General features: G+C 40.8%; 3 protein-coding genes across 3 annotated transcripts; 2 read left to right on the forward strand and 1 right to left on the reverse strand.

The window, feature by feature from the left end:
• Window positions 1–139: 139 nt before the first annotated feature.
• Window positions 140–13,646, forward strand: LOC113465323. Its single transcript, XM_026821784.1, has 8 exons — window positions 140–473; window positions 646–756; window positions 8,072–8,269; window positions 9,470–9,571; window positions 9,897–11,459; window positions 11,974–12,228; window positions 13,443–13,510; window positions 13,608–13,646. The coding sequence occupies exons 1-8, from the start codon at window positions 191–193 to the stop codon at window positions 13,644–13,646; spliced, it is 2,619 nt and encodes an 872-aa protein (XP_026677585.1). The 5' UTR covers window positions 140–190.
• LOC103506806 (N-acetylmuramoyl-L-alanine amidase AmiD-like) lies at window positions 1,160–2,567 on the reverse strand. Its single transcript, XM_008471213.3, has one exon. It carries the CDS (start codon window positions 2,230–2,232, stop codon window positions 1,246–1,248), a length of 987 nt encoding a protein of 328 aa, XP_008469435.1. The 5' UTR covers window positions 2,233–2,567; the 3' UTR covers window positions 1,160–1,245.
• Window positions 13,647–13,743: 97 nt separating the features above from the next.
• LOC103506824 lies at window positions 13,744–20,814 on the forward strand. Its single transcript, XM_026821785.1, has 9 exons — window positions 13,744–13,989; window positions 15,703–16,011; window positions 16,406–16,683; window positions 17,511–17,589; window positions 17,842–18,028; window positions 19,116–19,159; window positions 19,696–19,908; window positions 19,979–20,202; window positions 20,569–20,814. The coding sequence occupies exons 1-9, from the start codon at window positions 13,752–13,754 to the stop codon at window positions 20,812–20,814; spliced, it is 1,818 nt and encodes a 605-aa protein (XP_026677586.1). The 5' UTR covers window positions 13,744–13,751.
• The last annotated feature ends 1,546 nt before the right edge of the window (window positions 20,815–22,360 follow it).

The following is a 22,360-nucleotide window of genomic DNA, read 5'->3' on the forward strand; positions in this document are numbered from 1 at the left end:
TGAATCGGGTACCAACTTTGGATTTTTAAATTAGAACCCCTATTTTTTATTGCATATTCGTTTTCTACGTTAAATTTGAAAATAAAGGTATGCTGAAGGAAAATAATAATTAGACTTTCAATTTCAATTTGCAGCTAACAAGCTAATCCAAGCTAAAACCAACCCAGCGGCTCACTCCATCATCATTCCAATGACAACCTCAACCAAAACATCCACAACCACTCCGAAAAGCACAACCACACCTAAAACCTCTTCCAGTCTTCCACTGATTAGCATTTCCAAACCCGCAAGTGACCCTCCGATCTCCATTCAACAAACAGGACCCAAAACAGTGGTGTTCAAAGATGGCGCCTATCCGACAATTCGGTTGCCACAGCGAGTGGTGGGCACTAACTATGCAAAGATAACACTCACGCAAGCTCAGGCGCTGTCGACACCGACAATCAAAGTTGTCAAGTCTGGTGGGAGTAGACCACCGCCACTGTTTAGTACGGTGTTTCTTCCGGGTAATAAACAAAAGGACCTATCCGACAATTCGGTTGCCACAGCGAGTGGTGGGCACTAACTATGCAAAGATAACACTCACGCAAGCTCAGACGCTGTCAACACCGACAATCAAAGTTGTCAAGTCTGGTGGGAGTAGACCACCGCCACTGTTTAGTACGGTGTTTCTTCCGGGTAATAAACAAAAGGTGGTGGAAGTCATGAAGAAACCTATGAAAGGATTGAACGTGGGCGGAGTGGTAACCATCCCAGGTGAGATTTTTTTGTTTTGAAACAGTAGTCATTCTAAATGCTGGTTTGTTCATCAGGTCTTACACAAATCCAGCTGCATAGTTAATGGGGATTTTGTGATTAAAACCTATGAAAACCTAAAAATTAGGCACTTCTGTTGACTGCCTTGTAAGTACTTGGTTCATGGGTTTGATTCCCACCCTAGGCGAACTTTATTCTAAACAGATAAGGTTCATTCTTGGAATGGCTGGCTTTCTCCTATCCTGTCTTGCTTCTCTCTTTGCTTCTAGGACAATAAGAGCACTTACAGTTCCCTCTGTCAAACTTAAAAAAAAAGAGTTAAATTTACGATTTTATTCTTCTTCTGCAGGTAAAACTAAAGACAGTTCCATTGTGCTGACCACCCCTGGTTCAAGATATCGATTTGCAATAATACATACATTCTTATTAATTGGTATAACTAATAAAACTTTTCGAGGACGAATCACCATCTCTTTATTGAACCAGGGTTCACATTGAGCCGTATTTCGCTACAAGTGCCCAAGCCCAAAACATGTCTTCAGTTGTGATGTCAGCATAAATTCGCTCTGGATTCTGATTGGCTGAAAAATGTGTTTTGAACGCTCTTATGACACTACGTTTGTTAGTGATTGTAACGTTATAGCCATAGGCTTTTAACAATTCAAGAAAAATACCTCGGTCAAGCTTGCGAGGGTAAGGTCTCGCAGGTTTGAATTTTCTGACTATTGCCTCCACGGTCATTTCGTCAGGGCTCAGCCATGCGCCTATGCCATAATCCAAGTAAAGCTTACCCCAAGGGAACAACGGTCCGGGGTCCATCTTGCTCCCGGGTGCAATATCTGTATGACCCAAGACATATTGAGGTTTTATCTTGAATTGACTGACGATGTCCTTGCCCAACAACCCCAACGTGTGTATTTGATTTTCGTCGAAAGGATAGTAGTTGGTAGATCGAAATTTCTCCCCAACAACACCTCCGTTGACAAGATGAATTCCTATAGACATAGAGTTGAGATTTCTGTCCCTCCTCCACTTGCCGATGCCTGCATGCCAGGCTCTCATGTTGTCAGGTACAATCTGTATAACTTTGCCCCCGGGGAGGTATTTACCTTCTTTTTCGGATATAACGTAGTGAGAGCTGTGAAGATTGTGAGCTCTATTCGATGTAAAAGCAGTAATTATGTGAGCAAAATTGTACACAGTGTAGTGTAGAATGAGATATTTTACGGACATTCCATCGCGACTGTCGTAATGATTGCGATTTTTCTCCCACTCCGGGAATGGATCTATCACGTAACCTGGCATACCATGGATAGAAGAAGGCATCACATAGATTCCACTGCCTCTCTTGAACACTCGAGGAAATACCTGTAGGATCGGATAGCCAGGTTCGCGAGGAAAGTTGAAATAGCAAATGATAAGAAATAGGACGACGACGAAAAAAATGAAGATGGTCTTCGAACAAGAAATCTGCATTGTGGGATTGATAATTTAAATAGAAAATATATCTAGTTTTTGCTTGTCACTGAATCACCAAAAGGAACCGCAATGTCCGTAATGGGAGATATTCCGAGTCTTTGATCACTACATGATTTCACCAAGTTAGTCGCGTTAGTGAAAAATAAATACTAACTCAATTGATGAACAGGATTAACAAATCAACACTCTTTTTTAAATATCGTGAAAATACGGAAAGAGGAAATAAAATAAAAATAATATATCTTTATTTGTATTATTTCCATGAATATTTTTCACCTCATTTGCCAAAATATACACACGTAAGTACATAAACATTTAGACAAACAATATTATTGTTTGCTGTTTGCAAAAAGACTTGTTTTGTTCTATTGATCATCCGAGAGGAAGATATTAAAATGCCATCAAGTGAGATTAGATGCGTATAACTTATAATAGCCTGATAAAAAACATCATTATATCGACAGTATAAAAAAAGCATACTATTATGTTGACAGGATTGAATGGTAATTTTGCCCTTTTTTTTATTTATATTTATAAAAAAGCTCTTGTCTTTGTGTACGTACATTAAATTAATCAATAAAAAGAGTCTCAATAAATAAATAACAAGTATCTTTGTGCAAGGCCAGTGTCTGCTCAAATGGTCTGACAGACCATTATGTGTGGTGGAAAACACTTCTGACTTCAGACCAACAGATATAAGTACTGGACTTTAAAAGCTTTTTCTGCCACACACATTCTGTCTGGCTGTCTGAGTGTGAATGGACAGCATAAGGCAGCTTACTAGCCTTACTTTGACAAAGGTTTAACTGCCAAGATCTTTAATGACAGAGTTTTACCCCTATAACAACAAACTATCCCCTCTACTCACATTAACACTACCCAGCCTGAATGGGACCAGGAAAAGCCAGGGGCATTTGATTACTCAGATGGTCAACCATCCAGATTCCAACATCTAGGTCCTTATCAATCAACTTCAGTGATCCAAGTGGGATCTGTTGTATTTGACATGTCATAACCACTCATTAGTCTTCTATCTTTTATCACAAACAGATGACTACCAACTTGACCAGCAACATTTCTAGTTTATACGTACAATATTGAGAAGAAATTGATAGTCTCTTACCTGAGTCAAATTTGTAGGGAAATTCCAAAAAGAAAATGCTAGTTTTTCATGATTTTGTCCAGAACTGAATTATGATGTACTGATGTTAGAACGCAATTCGATAATCGTTTTGTAATGATAATCGTATTGTATGCACCTTAATGTTTTTACATCTGCTAGGTATTTTATTGATAAAGAATGCCGATAGACATTTCCATTTCCCTAATCTGATTTGACGACGTAAAAAAAAACTTTTGCAAAATTGCAAAGTACCTAGCAACAAGCAAAATCTGCAAAATAAACTGGAAAACTGCAAAAAGTAAAAAGTGCGAAAATGCATTTAAATTTTAAATGCATTCAAAATCATCTGATCTACAATGTTGCCATATTGCCACGCAAAAAACCTCCTGCTGCAGCCGAACAAAAAACCTCATGCACTTCTGATTGTTGAAAAGTAGGTATTGACCGTATTGATATTTTGCGTGCGCGCAGTACGGGGCAGTATTTCTCCGACAAAGTCCAAAATGGCCGCTCTTGATAAACTTTAGCTTAATTTTTTTGCTCCGTACGTGAATCCACTGATCCACTCTCCACTGACATCCTTGCGCACTGTTGCCATCTGTAATAAAGAAGAAAATTAATTTTTATTTCAACATTTTTTAAATATTATAAATTTAAATAGGTACCTAGTTAATTAATTTAAAATTGACCCATTTAGATGGAATCATCGTCTATCAAAGCCATTAGAGGGGTATAAAATAAAATTGTTTTGTATAATTGATTGATTTTTTTTTTGGTCAAAGGTCAATTTTTTTGGTTGGCAGTTTTGTAAATGTTTGAAAAATGAAAACTACAAATTTTTGAAAATTTTGGGCTGATTGCAGTCAATTTCTTTTGCAACACATTTCTTCGATTTATCAAGGAAAACGTGCAAATTTGGTCTTAAACGATTCTACGTACGTTCAACTTTCGAAATCTTAAGAACGGACCGTTTTAAACGCCTCCGTTATTCCAAATTCCATTGAAAATGACCCCTGTCTCTCGTTTCGCGGGTGAAACTTCCTCGTTCGCCATCTTGTATTCGAGGTCTGTTTTTTCAACACTCGTAAATGGGTTGCGCATTTTTTGGTAAAATCCTGTAATTTCTTGTGACACGGGAAGTGATTTCCATTTTTTCACGTGTTCCAACTTTCTAATTTCATAACTTTCTTGTTATAATTGAACTTTTTTCATACCTGAATCTAGTGCTATCGCGGGCAACCTTTTCCGATCTTTTGATTTCACACAGGAACTTTTCAAAAAGTGACCTCCGTACAATGTAGCAGCTCTACTGAAATGCTTAGTCAGAAATGAGGAAGCAAAAGCCACACTCTTGTGGGCAAGCCTGTAGAAACATAAATTCGATCGATTTGATCGAATTCTTTTGAACAATTTACATCAGTTTTGTGCCCTACAACGTTTTCTTCATATTTTGGTAAGTTATCTTCAAATATTTTCACAATTTCAGCCCGTATTCGTCACACAACCCAGATGGATTTTTGCACATCGCTTTATCAGATTTTTGCACTTCAATTTTGTCTTGTCAACTGTCACTAGGGGAAAAATATGATAACGAATTGATATTGGTTGAACCCTTTGCAATGCTTTTGAACCTTTTCAGTGAATTCTTTGTGTACCTACACTTTTTATTTATAGTTTCAAAATAAGTTGTTGCTACATCAATGTGAATAATTATGTAAATCCATGCAGGTATCGTTGATATTCAAAAATGATTACTGAAAAACAACAAGTTGTAGATCTTATGATTACCTATGTAGGTATTCAATGTTTTGATGATTAAGTTCTGAAATATTTCCAAGTGTTTAAAAGTGTTTTCCCTCTAAACTCATTTACCCTGGGTGTTTTTCCCTTTTAGGTAAACAATTACCTTTTCCATTCTTTCCAGATTTGAATATGACTACTCAAAATCTGTGAAACAATAGTTGACAAATTTACCAACATGGAATCAAATGAGTTTTCCATGGATGAAGACATGTACTTCATCAATGACAGTTTGTCAGTGGGCTCAAAACCAAGTCCAGCTGTGAAGCCTGTCAAAAGCACCCCAACTGTGTACAAATTGGTATCTCAGAGTGAAATTGACTCGGGGAAAATTGTAATCAACAAACCTATGCCCAATTCTAATGGTAAGAACCTTCCAGATTATCATTTATCTTATTTATTTTGGTAATTATGCAGAAGTCACATCTGCGGAAAAGAAAAGTTCCTTTTTGTATTTAACCTAACCCTATAATAACACTGGTCACTGCTTGTTTGTGCCAGTTCCTTTGGTAGCAATATTCCACGGTAGTCTGAACGATTTCGTCATCAGTAGTGAAGAAGAGGAGGAGGATGTTGGGGATGTGCCGAGAGGGACTGCTGGAGGATCAGATGGAGTGGACAAAGGAATTGACGGAAAAATTAGCTCTGGCAGAGGTTTGAATGATGGTAAATTTGGAGGAATTGACAGTGGCAAAACATTTGCAGGGAAAGTTGGAGTTTTGAATCCTAGCACTGGATTGATTGAGGGTAAAGTTGAAAGAATGGATGTTGGCAGAGGAGGTTCTGAAGGAGGTGGAAGTGAAGTTATGGTGCTGGAGGAGAAAGATTTGGCAACTGCAGACACAGAGACTGCTGGAGAGACAGGTGAGTATTCAGTAGGATTTTCTGCACTGGTCAATGGTCTTGTGTAGATTTTTAATTGCATTCTATCCTCAAAATTTTCAAGTGTACCTATGTAAAATAGCAGGAGGTTCCAGGCACCATTGTTGACACTCTGGTGCAAAGGTTGATGGTCTTAGTGGGGGTTGATGGTCCAGGGTTTAGACTAGGGTCAATGGTCATTGGATGTGTACTTAATTAAGTCACTCTCCCTATCCAAATCTAATACCTTCTCCTTCCTTACTTCCATGTCCAAAATACTAATAATACTATATGCCTAAATGCCCTCATATGGTTTGTTTTCAGTATTTTCATTTAGATTAATCATATCTTCACACCTGACCTAATCCTTCATTGGTACAGTGGGGGTTGATGGTCCAGGGTTTAGACTAAGGTCAATGGTCATTGGATGTGTACTTAATTAAGTCACTCTCCCTATCCAAATCTAATACCTTCTCCTTCCTTACTTTCATGTCCAAAATACTAATAATACTTTATGCCTAAATGCCCTCATATGGTTTGTTTTCAGTATTTTCATTTAGATTAATCATATATTCACACCTGACCTAATCCTTCATTGGTAGTAAAATAGCAGGAGGTTCCAGGCACCATTGTTGACAGGTTGACACTCTGGTGAGAAGGTTGATGGTCTCAGTGGGGGTTGATGGTCCAGGGTTTAGACTAGGGTCAATGGTCATTCGATGTGTACTTAATTAAGTCACTCTCCATATCCAAATCTAATACCTTCTCCTTCCTTACTTCCATGTCCAAAATACTACATAGTACATGCCTAAATGCCCTCATATGGTTTGTTTTCAGTATTTTCATTTAGATTAATCACATATTCACACCTGACCTAATCCTTCATTGGTAAATATACAGATAGTAGGGATCCTACTTTGTAGCTGGACATCTGTTCATCAACAGATAAATCATCTGATCTACAATGTTGCCATATTGCCACGCAAAAAACCTCCTGCTGCAGCCGAACAAAAAACCTCATGCACTTCTGAAACAGGAAAAAACCTCATGCACTTTTACTCACGGAGGTACACGCTCGGTGGACATTGAAAAGAATGTCCATTGTTTTCGTGACGCCATCAGGTATGTCGTGACGTCACAGTTTAACTTTTTAAAATTTTACCTGTACCTACTTTTCAAACCAAAATATTTCCAGCCACAAGGTATTCAATTGAAACCGGAGGTTTGGTCAAGAAAATGCCCAAACTTGTACCCACTGGATCAACCGATACCTCCAACACCATTGTCATTCCCCCCCGCAAAGCCTTTTCTGTGTCAAAGAAAATTGTGACCATTGCAAATGCAAACAAAAACCCAGGCTTGCGGCAAATTTACTTCAAAAGTGAAGAAGGGAAAAGTAGTCCCACCACACAGCCACAAGTTTATGTGAAAAAGGTTTTAGAGTTGGACAGAGCCTACAGTGAGGTGAAAATCATCGATCAGATACCAGGACAGGCTATTGATTCGGAAAGTGATGACATTACCGAGATTCCAGGACAGTCAACATCACAGACTAATTCTCCTGTAGGAATTCAGATAGTATACAAGAATGCAGTAGTTAAAAATGGTAAGTTATTACTCATTTTCAAAATGGGATACTTTCTCAAGCAGCACATGATTCTGGGAAAGAAGCTCACAAATAAGACAGGAGACCCAGAAGGAAAACCTTTCCTCTTCAAAAAAAAAAAAAAAAAAAAAGGTTTGGGGGGGCATCAGGTCTTACACAAATCCAGCTGCATAGTCAATGGAATGGGGATTTTGTGATTAAAACCTATGAAAACCTAAAAATTAGGCACTTCTGTTGCCTGCCTTGTAAGTACTTGGTTCATGGGTTTGATTCCCACCCTAGGGGAACTTTATTCTAAACAGATAAGGTTCATTCTTGGAATGGCTGGCTTTCTCCTATCCTGTCTTGCTTCTCTCTTTGCTTCTAGGACAATAAGAGCACTTACAGTTCCCTCTGTCAAACTTAAAAAAAAGAGTTAAATTTACGATTTTATTCTTCTTCTGCAGGTAAAACTAAAGACAGTTCCATTGTGCTGACCACCCCTGGTTCAAGTCAGCAAGTGTCCACCCCTGCTGATCTATCAAGTGAAATGGACATGACTCCCAGTGATGATTTTGATAAGATTGATCCATCCGATTTCTTCATTGTGAGCAAGGAAGTGAAGGAGGGAAGACCTGGGCTGGAGAGAACAGGGTCTCTTGATGGTGAGTAGGGAGGGTGTTTATTAACATAAAAAAATAACGAAAAAGTTGATTAAAAAATTATCATAAAAAATTTCACAAGATTTTTTTCCCCGGTTTTTACTGATGTTACATTAATGGGGACTCTTCTTACGAATTTCCTCTGTGTAGAGTCTTATTTGTTGTTGTAGGAGCCATTGCCAAAGTCATACGGAACCAAACTCCTTTTGTAGTTGTCAGTCCCAGGAATGTAGGTCGTGATATCTTACTTCGTGGTAATGTATGTCCTTCTACTTAACTCTGTTGTAATTTCCAGATCCTATAGAGTTGGATGAAGTCTCTGATATTTTCTATTACTACAGTATAGCAAGCTATACTAGTTTTGTTTTGAAACAGTAGTCATTCTCAATGCTGGTTTGTTCATCAGGTCTTACACAAATCCAGCTGCATAGTCAATGGAATGGGGATTTTGTGATTAAAACCTATGAAAACCTAAAAATTAGGCACTTCTGTTGCCTGCCTTGTAAGTACTTGGTTCATGGGTTTGATTCCCACCCTAGGGGAACTTTATTCTAAACAGATAAGGTTCATTCTTGGAATGGCTGGCTTTCTCCTATCCTGTCTTGCTTCTCTCTTTGCTTCTAGGACAATAAGAGCACTTACAGTTCCCTCTGTCAAACTTAAAAAAAAGAGTTAAATTTACGATTTTATTCTTCTTCTGCAGGTAAAACTAAAGACAGTTCCATTGTGCTGACCACCCCTGGTTCAAGTCAGCAAGTGTCCACCCCTGCTGATCTATCAAGTGAAATGGACATGACTCCCAGTGATGATTTCGATAAGATTGATCCATCCGATTTCTTCATTGTGAGCAAGGAAGTGAAGGAGGGAAGACCTGGGCAGGAGAGAACAGGGTCTCTTGATGGTGAGTAGGGAGGGTGTTTATTAACATAAAAAAGTAACGAAAAAGTTGATTAAAAAATATCATGAAAAATTTCACAAGATTTTTTTTTTCTTTTTTGGTTTTTACTTACTGATGTTACATTAATGGGAGACTTTTCTTACAAAATTCCTGTGTGTAGAGTCTTATTTGTTGTTGTAGGAGCCATTGCCAAAGTCAAACGGAACCAAACTCCTTTTGTAGTTGTCAGTCCCAGGAATGTAGGTTGTGATATCTTACTTCGTGGTAATGTATGTCCTTCTACTTAACTCTGTTGTAATTTCCAGATCCTATAGAGTTGGATGAAGTCTCTGATATAGCAGCTACTCCTTCAGGCACACAAGGTGCAACTACTTCAAATCAAGATCTCAATGATACTCGAATTTCTGGTAAGTTATCTAATTAAAACTTGTGTTGTATTCAAGAGGTTTGATAGAGAGAACTGTAACTACTAAGGTCTTATCATCCCAAAATCAAGGAGAAAAGAAAGACAGGATAAGAGAAAGCCAGCCTTTCTGATTCTCTTCCCTTGAACCCCTAAAACTAATGTTGTTGTAGCAGCAGGGGTCTCCTCAATATGCATCCCCAGCTCCGTCCGTCTGATTAGTGGGGAGTTGTAGGAATATTGCCACCTCCCTGGGATGAACCCACAGGTCAGGGTATCCCACCAACCTGACACCCTAAAACTAATCTCACCTTCTCCCTCCTCCACAGCTCTGGATGAGGATCACTCGGGTCTCCGCTCAATGTACACCTCCATCATCTCATCCAGTCTGCACCTCCTGGCCGACCTCATCCAACGCGGCACCTCCACACTGCGCTCCAACGTGTCCTCCCTGTCCATCCTTCTGGACACGGTGCTTGCCCGGCCCGGCCATAACCCGCTGGACAAAACCTTTGTTGGCGAACTAAAATGTGCCCTCCAAAATGTCAATCTCATAAACCAGCTGTCGTGGATTATATCCAACCTTGGATCCATTGTGAGAAGCCTCCAACTTGACACGGTCAATGTTAAGAACCACACAAAGATATATATTCTTGAGACGATGCTAGCCGAGATGAATTTGGAGGCAAAGTACACCCAGTGGATGGAAGAGACAGAGAGCCTCAAAGCAACTGGGGATGAAGGGCTGTCCCGAGCTGACCTCACTGAGCGGTATGGTCAAATTTGTGCCCTCATGAATAACATCCTTGGTGCAATCAAGGAAGTCATCCGGCAGTTTGTCACTTACATCAAGCAGGACCTGTGTATTAGCTTGGTTCATCAAACGGACGTTAGGAGTGTGACTTCCAGTTGTTCGCGGGAGATTAATGCGAGTTTTCGTGCCATGGATGAAGATATGGCAGGCATTGAGAGGCAGTACCGGGATATTATGAAGAGGAATGTGGGAGGCAAGGTGGTCGGCGAAAGTGTAGAGAATCCGTTTGCCAGACAGACGGTACCACAGATGGAGAAATCTGGCTCACCAGGCCCCTCTGGTGTGAGAAACCCCTCCATATCTCCCGAGGAAAAAGAAACAAACCGAGAACTCATTGATGGATCTCAAGCAGTTGTACAGTTGGATGAACCGATGGATGTTGACTCTCCTAGTGAGGCTGACAAGGAAATATGTGTGAATAAAGGTTCTGGACAAGACCAGGGTAGTGACGGACTTAGACAAGCACAAGAGAAGAGTACTAAAGGATCACCAGAAGATAACCAATTAAGCAGTGTAGAAAATGAAACAAGTGCATATAAAGATGGAGTAAATAGAGCAACTTATGCAAAGCAGTCAAGTGATTCAGACTCAAGTAGCTCTGAAAAACTAACTACCCACAAAGGACTTACAGAACCCACAAAAGACACTCTTCAAAACCTGCAAGCCTCTGATGACAGGCTGATATCCCAGACAAGTACACCAATGAAAGACACTGGAACCGAAGATGACTTTAGTATTCAAACTCGGGACCTTCTGCCGAGATATTCATGTGTAGTACATTTTACAGATCTCGCTCGCTCACCAGACTCGGACAGTGTCCAATCTCCTCCACCCTCTAGCGAACCGGAAAGTCAAATACTCAGCAGTACATCTGCTACTCCCGAAGACCCCGATATGAAGGACACTCGCCAGCGAATGAAGATATACAAGCGACGCTGGTTGAACATGCAACGGGACCAGATACTCGAGACCGCCTGTTTGAAGGGAATCAAGGCGCAGACGCTGCAGGGGATTCGAACTGTGAACTCCCCTGGCCAGTCGGCGGTTTTGGATGGCGAGGAGGAGAGTGCCAATTCCGGTGATTATAATAATAATAATAGACTCTTGAGTGGAAGGCAACCACTAGGCGAGGTTAACGCCTTAGGCGTTCTCTACCACCTAACCCTTAGAGCTCCATTATTATGTGGTCAAATTCTCAAATAAATGAGGATAAAATTCCATACCTCGGCTGGGATCGAACCCACGCCCTCCTGATTACCAGGCGAGCGTCTTGACCACTACACCACCGAGGCAGGTTTCTTCTTCCTCTCTGTCAGTTCTCTCTCACCTTCTGAACCCCCTAAGACGTCTAAACTCCGGTCTTAAGCTCTTCATGGATCAACATCGCCCAAATGTCCTCAACATAGACTTTTTTTCTACTCCATCAAAATCGTTTGATCTTATCTGTTGTAGGTATATGATTCCTAGTCAATGTCAAACAACTTTGGCCAACTTATCACAATGTGTTAATAACACATCTTTGATGAAGTCAACGTATCAACTACATACATATTTTCATGTCATGTCTTTTTTTTATCTTTGTTCTATTTCAGCTGCACCCCCTCGTCAGCTAACCAAGATGTCAGTTCTGAACTACATCATGTCTTCCTCACCTCTATCCAAATCACCAATGGGAGACAAGACCTCCAGTCAACCAATGAAGGATAACCTTACAGACGCGTCTAAAGAACAAACCAGCGGCAAAAGCATTGCCAGTAATGACAAGCTGAAGGATGATGGCGAGATGAAGGATGTAGATTTGGAACCAACTGAAGAAGATGGTCAAAACCTGCTTAATCCTGACGAAGGTAATTATTTGGAAGTTTATATACCTACTTTTCCGATATGCCAGACTCGAAATTTCAGCTCTGCAGCTACACAATTTCAGCGTTTTTTTTTTTTTTTTTTTTTTTTTTTTTTTTTTTTTTTTTTGCAAAGCAGACGTGTACTTGTGTTAGATATGTCAGGGTAAGAGATTTATAGAATGCAATTCTTCTTTTTCTTCACCGTTTCCCGTGTGCAGACGGGGTCGGCGTTTTTCGTCAGCCTCTCGAATCAGCCCTAACTAGGGTGATCGCTTTGGGCTGACATTGGGTTTTGGGTACAATATACCTTGTTTATATATCCTGACATATTATATCCTGACAGAATGAGACTGGAAAATCCCTACAGGCGAAAGAAGGTCTTATATATTTCATAGGTAATGTTTATAAATATGTAGGTAAATAAAACCTTGATTAAATTATAAAAAAGGAGAAAAAAAAACATTTGGCGACTTATGCTGTTAGGGTGAGACTGAAAAGACCCTTCACTTGGTTCCGGGAAATGGTTTTTCAGTGCAAAATTTGACTCGAATTTCATCAAAACCGGGCCAGGCAATCACTAGTTACAGCGGAACAATCAAACATTTTTTTCCCCCAAGAGGTTTGTTAGAGTGAACTGTAACTGCGGAGTTCTTATCGTCTCGAGGGCAAAAAGAAAAAGAACACAGGATTAGAGAATGTCAGCCGTTTCGAGAACCATCCTTATCTGTTTCGGATAAAAGTTCGCCCCGAGCGGGGATCTTACCCGCGACCTAGCGCTTCTTATAAGCTATATAAGATTTTTTTTTTCTTCTTACAAAGCAGTTTTTATTTTATTTAGGTATTATTATTTTTTTTTTTTTTAAAAAAAAGAGGTTTGACAGAGGGAACTGTAACTGCTATGGTCTTATCGTCCCGAAATCGAAGAGAGAAGGAAGAACGCATGCGCATAGTTCTCATTGCTTCACTTTTAGTCAAGTAAGTACTGCGCATGCGCAACACAGCCTGGTTCTCATTGCTTCACTTCTAGACTGTAATAATCCAAAGCGTCTTTAGACACGTTTACAAGAGAAATTCGTCTAAAAACTCTAAAAGATCAGTCTTGTTGGTGTTTTTTAAAGTGAGTTCTATCTTTTGCCTAGACTAGGCGATCTTTTGTCTTTCGATCCCGTTTCCGTTTTTATTCTAATCTCAGATGCCCCCGTCCGTATTCAAGATAGGTCGTAAGCTGGAGGCCATAGATAAGAAGGGTGGATCTAATTTGTTCCACGTAGCCACCGTCAGGGATGTGATTGGGACGAGACTACAATATTCATATAGACTCTTATTCTATTCTATTCTAATAATATTTCTATTCTATTCTAATCTATTGCATTCTATTCCAGGGTTTGTACGCCACCTCGAAAACATGGAAAAGTAATTGAATCTGAAAATCGGCCAAAAAGTCATGAAAAATCGTGAAAATTTAAAGAAAATTTGGAAAAAAATTCTATTCTATTCAATGTTTTCTATTCTATTCTGATTTTCAGATGCCCCCGTCCGTATTCAAGATAGGTCGTAAGCTGGAGGCCATAGATAAGAAGGGTGGATCTAATTTGTTCCACGTAGCCACCGTCAGGGATGTGATTGGAACGCGGCTTCATATTCATATAGATTCTGCTGGGAGCTCGGATAGAATGGACTATTGGACGGATATTGGGTCGGCCTATATACGACCTGTGGGCTGGTGTCGCCGAAATAAAGTGAAATTGGTGCCTCCTGCTAGTGGTAAGCGTGTTTCACCGCTGTTCTTTATTTCGTAGCAATGAAACAACTCCCACATTAGACGTATGTGGTCTGTGTCGTAGCATGCCCATTCCGTAGTATTTCCCTCAGCAGATGGGCGAGAAGAGATAAATTACTTCCCTTTTACATGCTGGGATTAGTGGGTCAATGAACACGAGAACACCAGAAAGAAACCCGTTAAAATATTTGTAATCAAAATACATATCTACGATTTTTACTTTCTATTACTACAGTATAGCGGAGCTATACTAGTAATGAAAGTATTGCAATCGGTCCAAATTTTCAAAATCGGGAAATGGTTGGAAATATCCGTTTTGGGATCCCCTGATGTCAAAAAAGTGATTTTTAGCCCATGGTCTGTACGTAACGTACGTACGTACGTAACGTACGTACGTACGTAACGTACGTACGTACGTAACGTACGTACGTACGTAACGTACGTACGTACGTAACGTACGTACGTACGTAACGTACGTACGTACGTAACGTACGTACGTACGTAACGTACGTACGTACGTAACGTACGTACGTACGTAACGTACGTACGTACGTAACGTACGTACGTACGTAACGTACGTACGTACGTAACGTACGTACGTACGTAACGTACGTACGTACGTAACGTACGTACGTACGTACGTACGTACGTACGTGCGTACATACATACGTACAGACCATGGGCTAAAAATCACTTTTTTGACATCAGGGGATCCCAAAACGGATATTTCCAACCATTTCCCGATTTTGAAAATTTGGACCGATTGCAATACTTTCATTACTAGTATAGCTCCGCTAAACTGTAGTAATAGAAAGTAAAAAATCTGGTGTGAACATCACACGACTTTCCTTATCCTATTGAATGATGCTTATTTGAGTGTTCTTTTACCCTAACTTTTACAATATCTCTAACCGTTTTGTCGCTATAGCTGAAAACCGCCAAAAAACGGTCGAAATCTGTCAAAAGCGGTCAAAATACCGCCAAGCGCAGCAAACATCTCAACCAAACGTTTTGTGTTGCATCCTTATCACATTTGTGAACTACATACCAAATTTCAAGTCTCAAGCTTATACCATTCCCAAGATATTGTTAAATTACACCGAAAACCGTCAAAAAGCGGTAAAATGCCGCCAACCGTTGCACCAGTCTTAACCAAAATTTCGTGTCGCATCCTTGTCACATTTGACATCTACATACCAAATTTCAACTCTCTAGCTCTTACCGTTCTCGAGATATTTTGTTTACAGACAGACAGACACACAGACACACACACGGACCAATGGCTGAAACTTCGGAAATTTCTCTTTTATTTGTGAACCGTTACCAAATAAGCAAGTGAATAGTCAATCTCATGTGATTTTTCACGCGGAATCGAATGGTGAAACTTTTAGAACTGTCCGACTTAATGTAATAGAAAGTCGTGTGATGTTCACACCAGATTTTTTTTCAATCAGTGGGCATTGAGCCCGGGACTTTTTTGTATTTTTTTTTTTTCACTTTGCATTGCAAACAAACGTCTTACCAGTGTCAGTGGGCATTGAGCCCGGGACTTTTTTGTATTTTTTTTTTTTCACTTTGCATTGCAAACAAACGTCTTACCAGTGTTACCACTATATTATTTTGTTCCTTAAATAGTTTTTTTATTAATGTGAGATCTTGCGGGCCTCGAGTTGATTCTCCTCTCCGTGCTTTTGCAGAGCGAACCTACGCGTTCTCGTGGGAGTCCTATCTGAAATCCACAGACTCTTCCGGCGTGCCCGAGGAAGGTTTCATCCAAATTCCCCTCCTCAACGCGTTCGAACCGGGCATGAAAGTGGAAGCCGTAGACCCGCGCTGCCCCGCGCTCATTCGCGTCGCTACGGTAGTCAAAGTGGAAGAGACGCGGATCAGGATCGCGTTCGATGGCTTCGACGCGGGTCTGGAGGTGTGGATGGACTATGACAGTGTGGACGTGCATCCGCCGGGGTGGTGCAAACGGATGGGACACCCCCTGGAGCCGCCTGTGGGTAAGTGTGTGTGTGTTGTAGTGGATTTAGCTATAGCCGAAAGGTGATGACAATGAAATACCTATGAAAAATGAATTAAATCAAGAATACATTACATAATAAGAAGTTATGGTCCCTAAAAGTACAGAAGTACTTACACTTATTAAATACATCAACTCTATCACGCTAACAACTGTGTATACCACTGAACTGCTAAAGGTAGAAACACACTACGATACGTGAGCTCATGGGGAGTCGGAAAGATGAATTTAGTTCAAAGTTTTCCCATAATATTGTAGGTATAATTTCGTTCAGGACAGTCATACAGCTATCACGTCACGTGAGCTGACGTGATGGTAGTGTGTTTCTACTTTAAGTCACTTTTTTATTCCATAATGTGTTCTCTTTTCCTCAGTCAAACCTGGACCCATCAGTCCCAAACCAAAGCCCGCAGGTTCTGACGAAGTCATAATCATCGATACCAAACTCTCCTCTAGCTCCAGCGGTAAAACCACCAAGACAACCAACAGTCCTTCCTTGCGAGTCCTAGAAGTCGAACGAGTCTATGGGAAGAAGCCGTCAGAGGCCAAGAAGCCCCAAGAAGTGCCAACCAAAATCGGTGTTACAAGATGGAAGCCAAGGATCCCGTCATGGAGTCCCGGATATGTGTTGCTACCTGTGTTGAAATTAAAGGTAAGTGTATAGGAGTCAAACTGGGATACAAGATGGAAGCCAAGGATCCCGTCATGGAGTCCCGGATATATGTTGCTACCTGTGTTGAAATTAAAGGTAATGAGCGCTAGGCCGCAGGTTCGATTCCCGCCCGGGGCGGATTTTATCCTGATGGGATAATGTTCGTTCTCGGAACGGCTGGCTTTCTCCTATCCCTCTCTTCCTTCTCTCTTCGATTTCGGGACGATAAGACCATAGCAGTTACAGTTCCCTCTGTTAAACCTCTTTAAAAAATCTTCCTTCTTGGGTTCGATTCCCGCCCGGGGCGGATTTTATCCTGATGGGATAATGTTCGTTCTCGGAACGGCTGGCTTTCTCCTATCTGGTTCGATTCCCGCCCGGGGCGGATTTTATCCTGATGGGATAATGTTCGTTCTCGGAACGGCTGGCTTTCTCCTATCCCTCTCTTCCTTCTCTCTTCGATTTCGGGACGATAAGACCATAGCAGTTGCAGTTCCCTCTGTCAAACCTCTTAAAAAAAAAGGTAATGAATTCGAGACAGATTTATGTCAAAACTTTAACAATAGTAGCAACCCACCAAAAGAATACCACTTCGTGGCATAAATACCCAGAAAATGAACAAACTTAACATCCCACTCAAAAAAAAAAAATAATAAAAATAAAAAAAAAAAAAATCAATTTTGTACTCCGCCTTCGGTATATCTCTTACTTTAGAAAAAACGATCCAAGTATTTCGGAAGTTGCAATTATTACATGCAATAGTAGCTTGAGAAAAAAAAATCTGTATGTTTTATATCATTTTTTTAAGCTTTATTTATTGAACGCAGGTCACCTCCATGAATGCTGTGATATCAGCGCATGAGATTGAACCACCATATATGTATTATGAACAGCAGAAAAGAAAATGCCAAATTGAACTGATCAAATAAGATAAAATTGATAAAAATAATAACTAATCCAAAATGTAGCGTATTAGTTAATATTTTCATCTTCAAGATATGAACTGATCAATGTGTTGTGTTATTTGGGCAACCGAATGAAGTTCGACGGTACATATTGAATAAAAAATAAATGATCTCTCTTGAAATTTATGGTGTGTCCTTTTAGCAACCCAAATTTCGGACAGTCTATCAATAAAATTTTGTTTGCCCCCTCTAGGTACTGATGAACCTCGTAGCCAAAGTCCAGCCAGTGGCGGTCACGATGAAGAGCCTGACAGAAGGAAGGTCGCGGGTTCGAGATCCGCCCCTGGAGTATCTCACGATGTACTGGGCAATAGAGTGTATAATGACAGAGACTTCTATCCATGCTACAGCCTGGTTCTCATTGCTTCACTTCTAGTCATGTAAGTACTGTGCATGCGCAACACAGCCTGGTTCTCATTGCTTCACTTCTAGTCATGTAAGTACTACGCATGCGCATAGTTCTCATTGCTTCACTTTTAGTCAAGTAAGTACTGCGCATGCGCAACACAGCCTGGTTCTCATTGCTTCACTTCTAGTCATGTAAGTACTACGCATGCGCATAGTTCTCATTGCTTCACTTTTAGTCAAGTAAGTACTGCGCATGCGCAACACAGCCTGGTTCTCATTGCTTCACTTCTAGTCATGTAAGTACTACGCATGCGCATAGTTCTCATTGCTTCACTTTTAGTCAAGTAAGTACTGCGCATGCGCAACACAGCCTGGTTCTCATTGCTTCACTTCTAGTCATGTAAGTACTACGCATGCGCATAGTTCTCATTGCTTCACTTTTAGTCAAGTAAGTACTGCGCATGCGCAACACAGCCTGGTTCTCATTGCTTCACTTCTAGTCATGTAAGTACTACGCGTGCGCATAGTTCTCATTGCTTCACTTTTAGTCAAGTAAGTACTGCGCATGCGCAACACAGCCTGGTTCTCATTGCTTCACTTCTAGTCATGTAAGTACTACGCGTGCGCATAGTTCTCATTGCTTCACTTTTAGTCAAGTAAGTACTGCGCATGCGCAACACAGCCTGGTTCTCATTGCTTCACTTCTAGTCATGTAAGTACTACGCGTGCGCATAGTTCTCATTGCTTCACTTTTAGTCAAGTAAGTACTGCGCATGCGCAACACAGCCTGGTTCTCATTGCTTCACTTCTAGTCATGTAAGTACTGTGCATGCGCAACACAGCCTGGTTCTCATTGCTTCACTTCTAGTCATGTAAGTACTGTGCATGCGCAACACAGCCTGGTTCTCATTGCTTCACTTCTAGTCATGTAAGTACTGTGCATGCGCAACACAGCCTGGTTCTCATTGCTTCACTTCTAGTCATGTAAGTACTGTGCATGCGCCGTTCGAGAATTCGATCACAATTATAGTCATACCTTGTAGCTTATTGCTGAGGTGAAGGGACTCTTTAGTCTTCTTCGAATAGTATAATCAAACACTAATTATGATTATATTTCAGTTATATTACTTTATTTAAACTTTTTAAATTCATCAACTCTATAGGTGCGTTTTCACCAACGCGACCTCTGTCGCGCGACGTGACCTGTTTTCACCTGCAACATTTGTCGCGCGACGTGACCTGTTTTCACTTGCAACATTTATCTCGTGACATCGGCGAAATTAAAGCACTCCCATTCATAATAAGGAACAAACTAAAATGAAGAGTCGCGCGACACGTTTCCACTGGCATTGCTACGCGACATTCCTTTGATCCGGACCGACTTTCATCGGATAGAAATCGCATGGTCTCACGACTTTTTCTATGTGTCGCGCGACACGTTTCCACTATGCGACTTTTGTCGCGCGGCAAAAGTCGCGTTGGTGAAAACCCACCTTAACACTGAACTGCTAAAGGTAGAAACACACTACGATACGTGAGCTCATGGGGAGTCAGAAAGATGTAGTTCAAAGATTTCCCATAACATTGTAGGTAATTTCGTTCAGGACAGCCACACTACCATCACGTCACGTGACGTGATAGTAGTGTGTTTCTACTTTAAGTCACTTTTTGATTCCATAATGTGTTCTCTTTTCCTCAGTCAAACCCGGATCCATCAGTCCCAAACCAAAGCCCGCAGGTTCCGACGAAGTCATAATCATCGATACCAAACTCTCCTCTAGCTCCAGCGGTAAAACCACCAAGACAACCAACAGTCCCTCCTTGCGAGTCCTAGAAGTCGAACGAGTCTATGGGAAGAAGCCGTCAGAGGCCAAGAAGCCCCAAGAAGTGCCAACCAAAATCGGTGTGGCGAGCGCCTTGACCACTACACCACCGAAGCAGGGATTCTTTTACAATAGATCCACTTGTTTTTCTACCCTCAGATACAGGAAAGGCAGAAAAGGACTCGGAAATGTTCTGTTGTCGAGGCTGTGGTTGCTACGGGGATCTGGCTGACTTCATCACCCGGGAGTATTGTAGTCAGGAGTGTCAGCTAATGTGTATCGGAGCTGCAGTGGTTGCTACTGGCACAGTACAGACTAACACTGGCACCAGCACCAGGTCCAAACAACAAGATGAGAACTATTTGCCTCTGGTGTATAAGAAGGTAAGTTGCCAGTTCTCAGAGAAGCTTATCTGTAGTCCTAGAGAGGTTTTAAATAGCCTTCAGGAATCGACTACACGCGGTTTTCCAAGCACAAAGCCGAGAAAAACTTCGACTCTACCAGGAATAGCCATGTGTGATACCCTTCTGAATCAATATAACGTTTTCTCTCGTTAACATCCCATTTTTACCCATCAATAATTAATAGGGATAAACAGGGTAATTTTATTAATTCTATAATCTATTCCAATATCCCGTTTTCTCATCAATATCCCGTTTTCACGCTTTAATATCCCGTTTTCACGCTTTAATATCCCGTTTTCACGCTTTAATATCCCGTTTTCACTCTTTAATATCCCGTTTTCACAGGCTGCGCCACAATGGTCATGGAAGGCGTACCTACAAACAGGGGCGGGCCGCTTGGGACGACCTGCCCCTTTCCGGGCGTTCCGTAATGAACCTTGCAAACCCCTGGTGAATCCGTTCAAACTGGGATACAAGATGGAAGCCAAGGATCCCGTCATGGAGTCCCGGATATGTGTTGCTACCTGTGTTGAAATTAAAGGTAAGTGTATAGGAGTCAAAAATCGGTGGAAGGCCCCAGGAAACGGCTAGTGAAGCGTTCAACAAAGTACTGATGAATGCGTTGACCAAAGCTCCGGATGCGATAAGGAAATCACCGGATGAAATGAAGGAAGCACCATTGAATGCGTTGAACAAAACTCCGGATGTGTCGAAGAAATCTCCGGTGGATGCGTTGAATAAAACATCGGATGCGTTGAAGAATTCTCCGGACGCGTTGAAAATTCGCAACGTACAGCGGATCAATGATTTGTCGTGTGATGAGGTGTTTGTGGAGGGGGAGGAGGAGAGGGGAGGGAAGAGGATGAAGACATATGGAGGAAGAAGCGAGAAGGGAATACCTGTATTGGGTGAGTTTTTTTTTGTAAACTGCTGTGCCGTTTTCATTTCGTAGATGCGTGATTCCTTACTTACTTCCTTGAAGTAATGCCACGCTTTACCTTGCCAGTGTATAGCATCCCATTAAAAAAAAAGAGATTGTTTCATCGCCGTTTTCATTTCGTAGATGCGTGATTCCTTACTTACTTCCTTGAAGTCACGCCACGCTTTACCTTGCCAGTGTATAGCATCCCATTAAAAACAAGAGATTGTTTCATCGCCGATTTTATTTCGTAGCAATGAAACAACTGCTACATTAGACTCGTGTGGAATGTGTTGTAGTATGCCCAATTGTCCATCCCGTGGTGTGTCCCTCATCTTATCAGGTGCTGGGTCAACACGAGAACACCAGAAAGTAACTCATTAAAGTATTTGCAAGGGAAATATGAGCGCAAACTTTTTTGTAGACTTTTTTTGCGACAAAGGTAAAAGGTAGTCGTGGTTTTTACCTGAAGATTTTTTTATTTGTTTCCTTGGGCTGGCCTCCTGCTTCCACATTATTTATAATTATAATAATAATAATAGTGCTTATTTATACTGCTCGCATAGGACTGAAAAGTCCCTTTACTCCAGCAGTAGGCTACTACTATTATTTGTCTTCTTGGGCTGGCCTCTTGCTTCCACATTATTTATTATTATAATAATAATAATACTGCTTATTTATACTGCTCGCATAGGACTGAAAAGTCCCTTTACTCCAGCAGTAGGCTACTACTATTATTGTGGATACGAAACTATTCTCTAGTTAAACTTTATTGAAACAGCTCCTTAAGAAGAGACTCTTCAGTCCTATGCTTTTTTCTTCTCAATTTGAGGTTACTAAACGGATGTACTGATTTCCTTGTGTGTGTGTTTTTCCCCCAAGTGTGTCAGTTAATTGCTTGAATTTTGGCCCTCGCTCGAATTTAAAAACGAAAAAAAAGAGTTTACGAAAAAAAAAAAAAAAAAAAAAAAAAAAAAAAAACTTAATTTTTTACTCCCCTGTCATGGGAGCCAGTAATATTATTTTAAAAAAAAAAAACAACACTTAATTTACTGCCCTGTCATGGGAGCCAGTAATGATATTGTAAGAAGGTATTGGGAATCACGTAGGAAAATGACCTATGTAATTGTCAACTTCTGACAATCGCTAACAACAAATATATTATCACGTTCACTTTGGATACACTTGTTCTCGTCCGATCACTGAAATATGTAGAGA

The sequence above is a fragment of the Diaphorina citri genome, unplaced genomic scaffold, assembly GCF_000475195.1.
Source record: "Diaphorina citri unplaced genomic scaffold, Diaci psyllid genome assembly version 1.1 scaffold264, whole genome shotgun sequence".
Lineage (NCBI taxonomy): Eukaryota > Metazoa > Arthropoda > Insecta > Hemiptera > Psyllidae > Diaphorina > Diaphorina citri.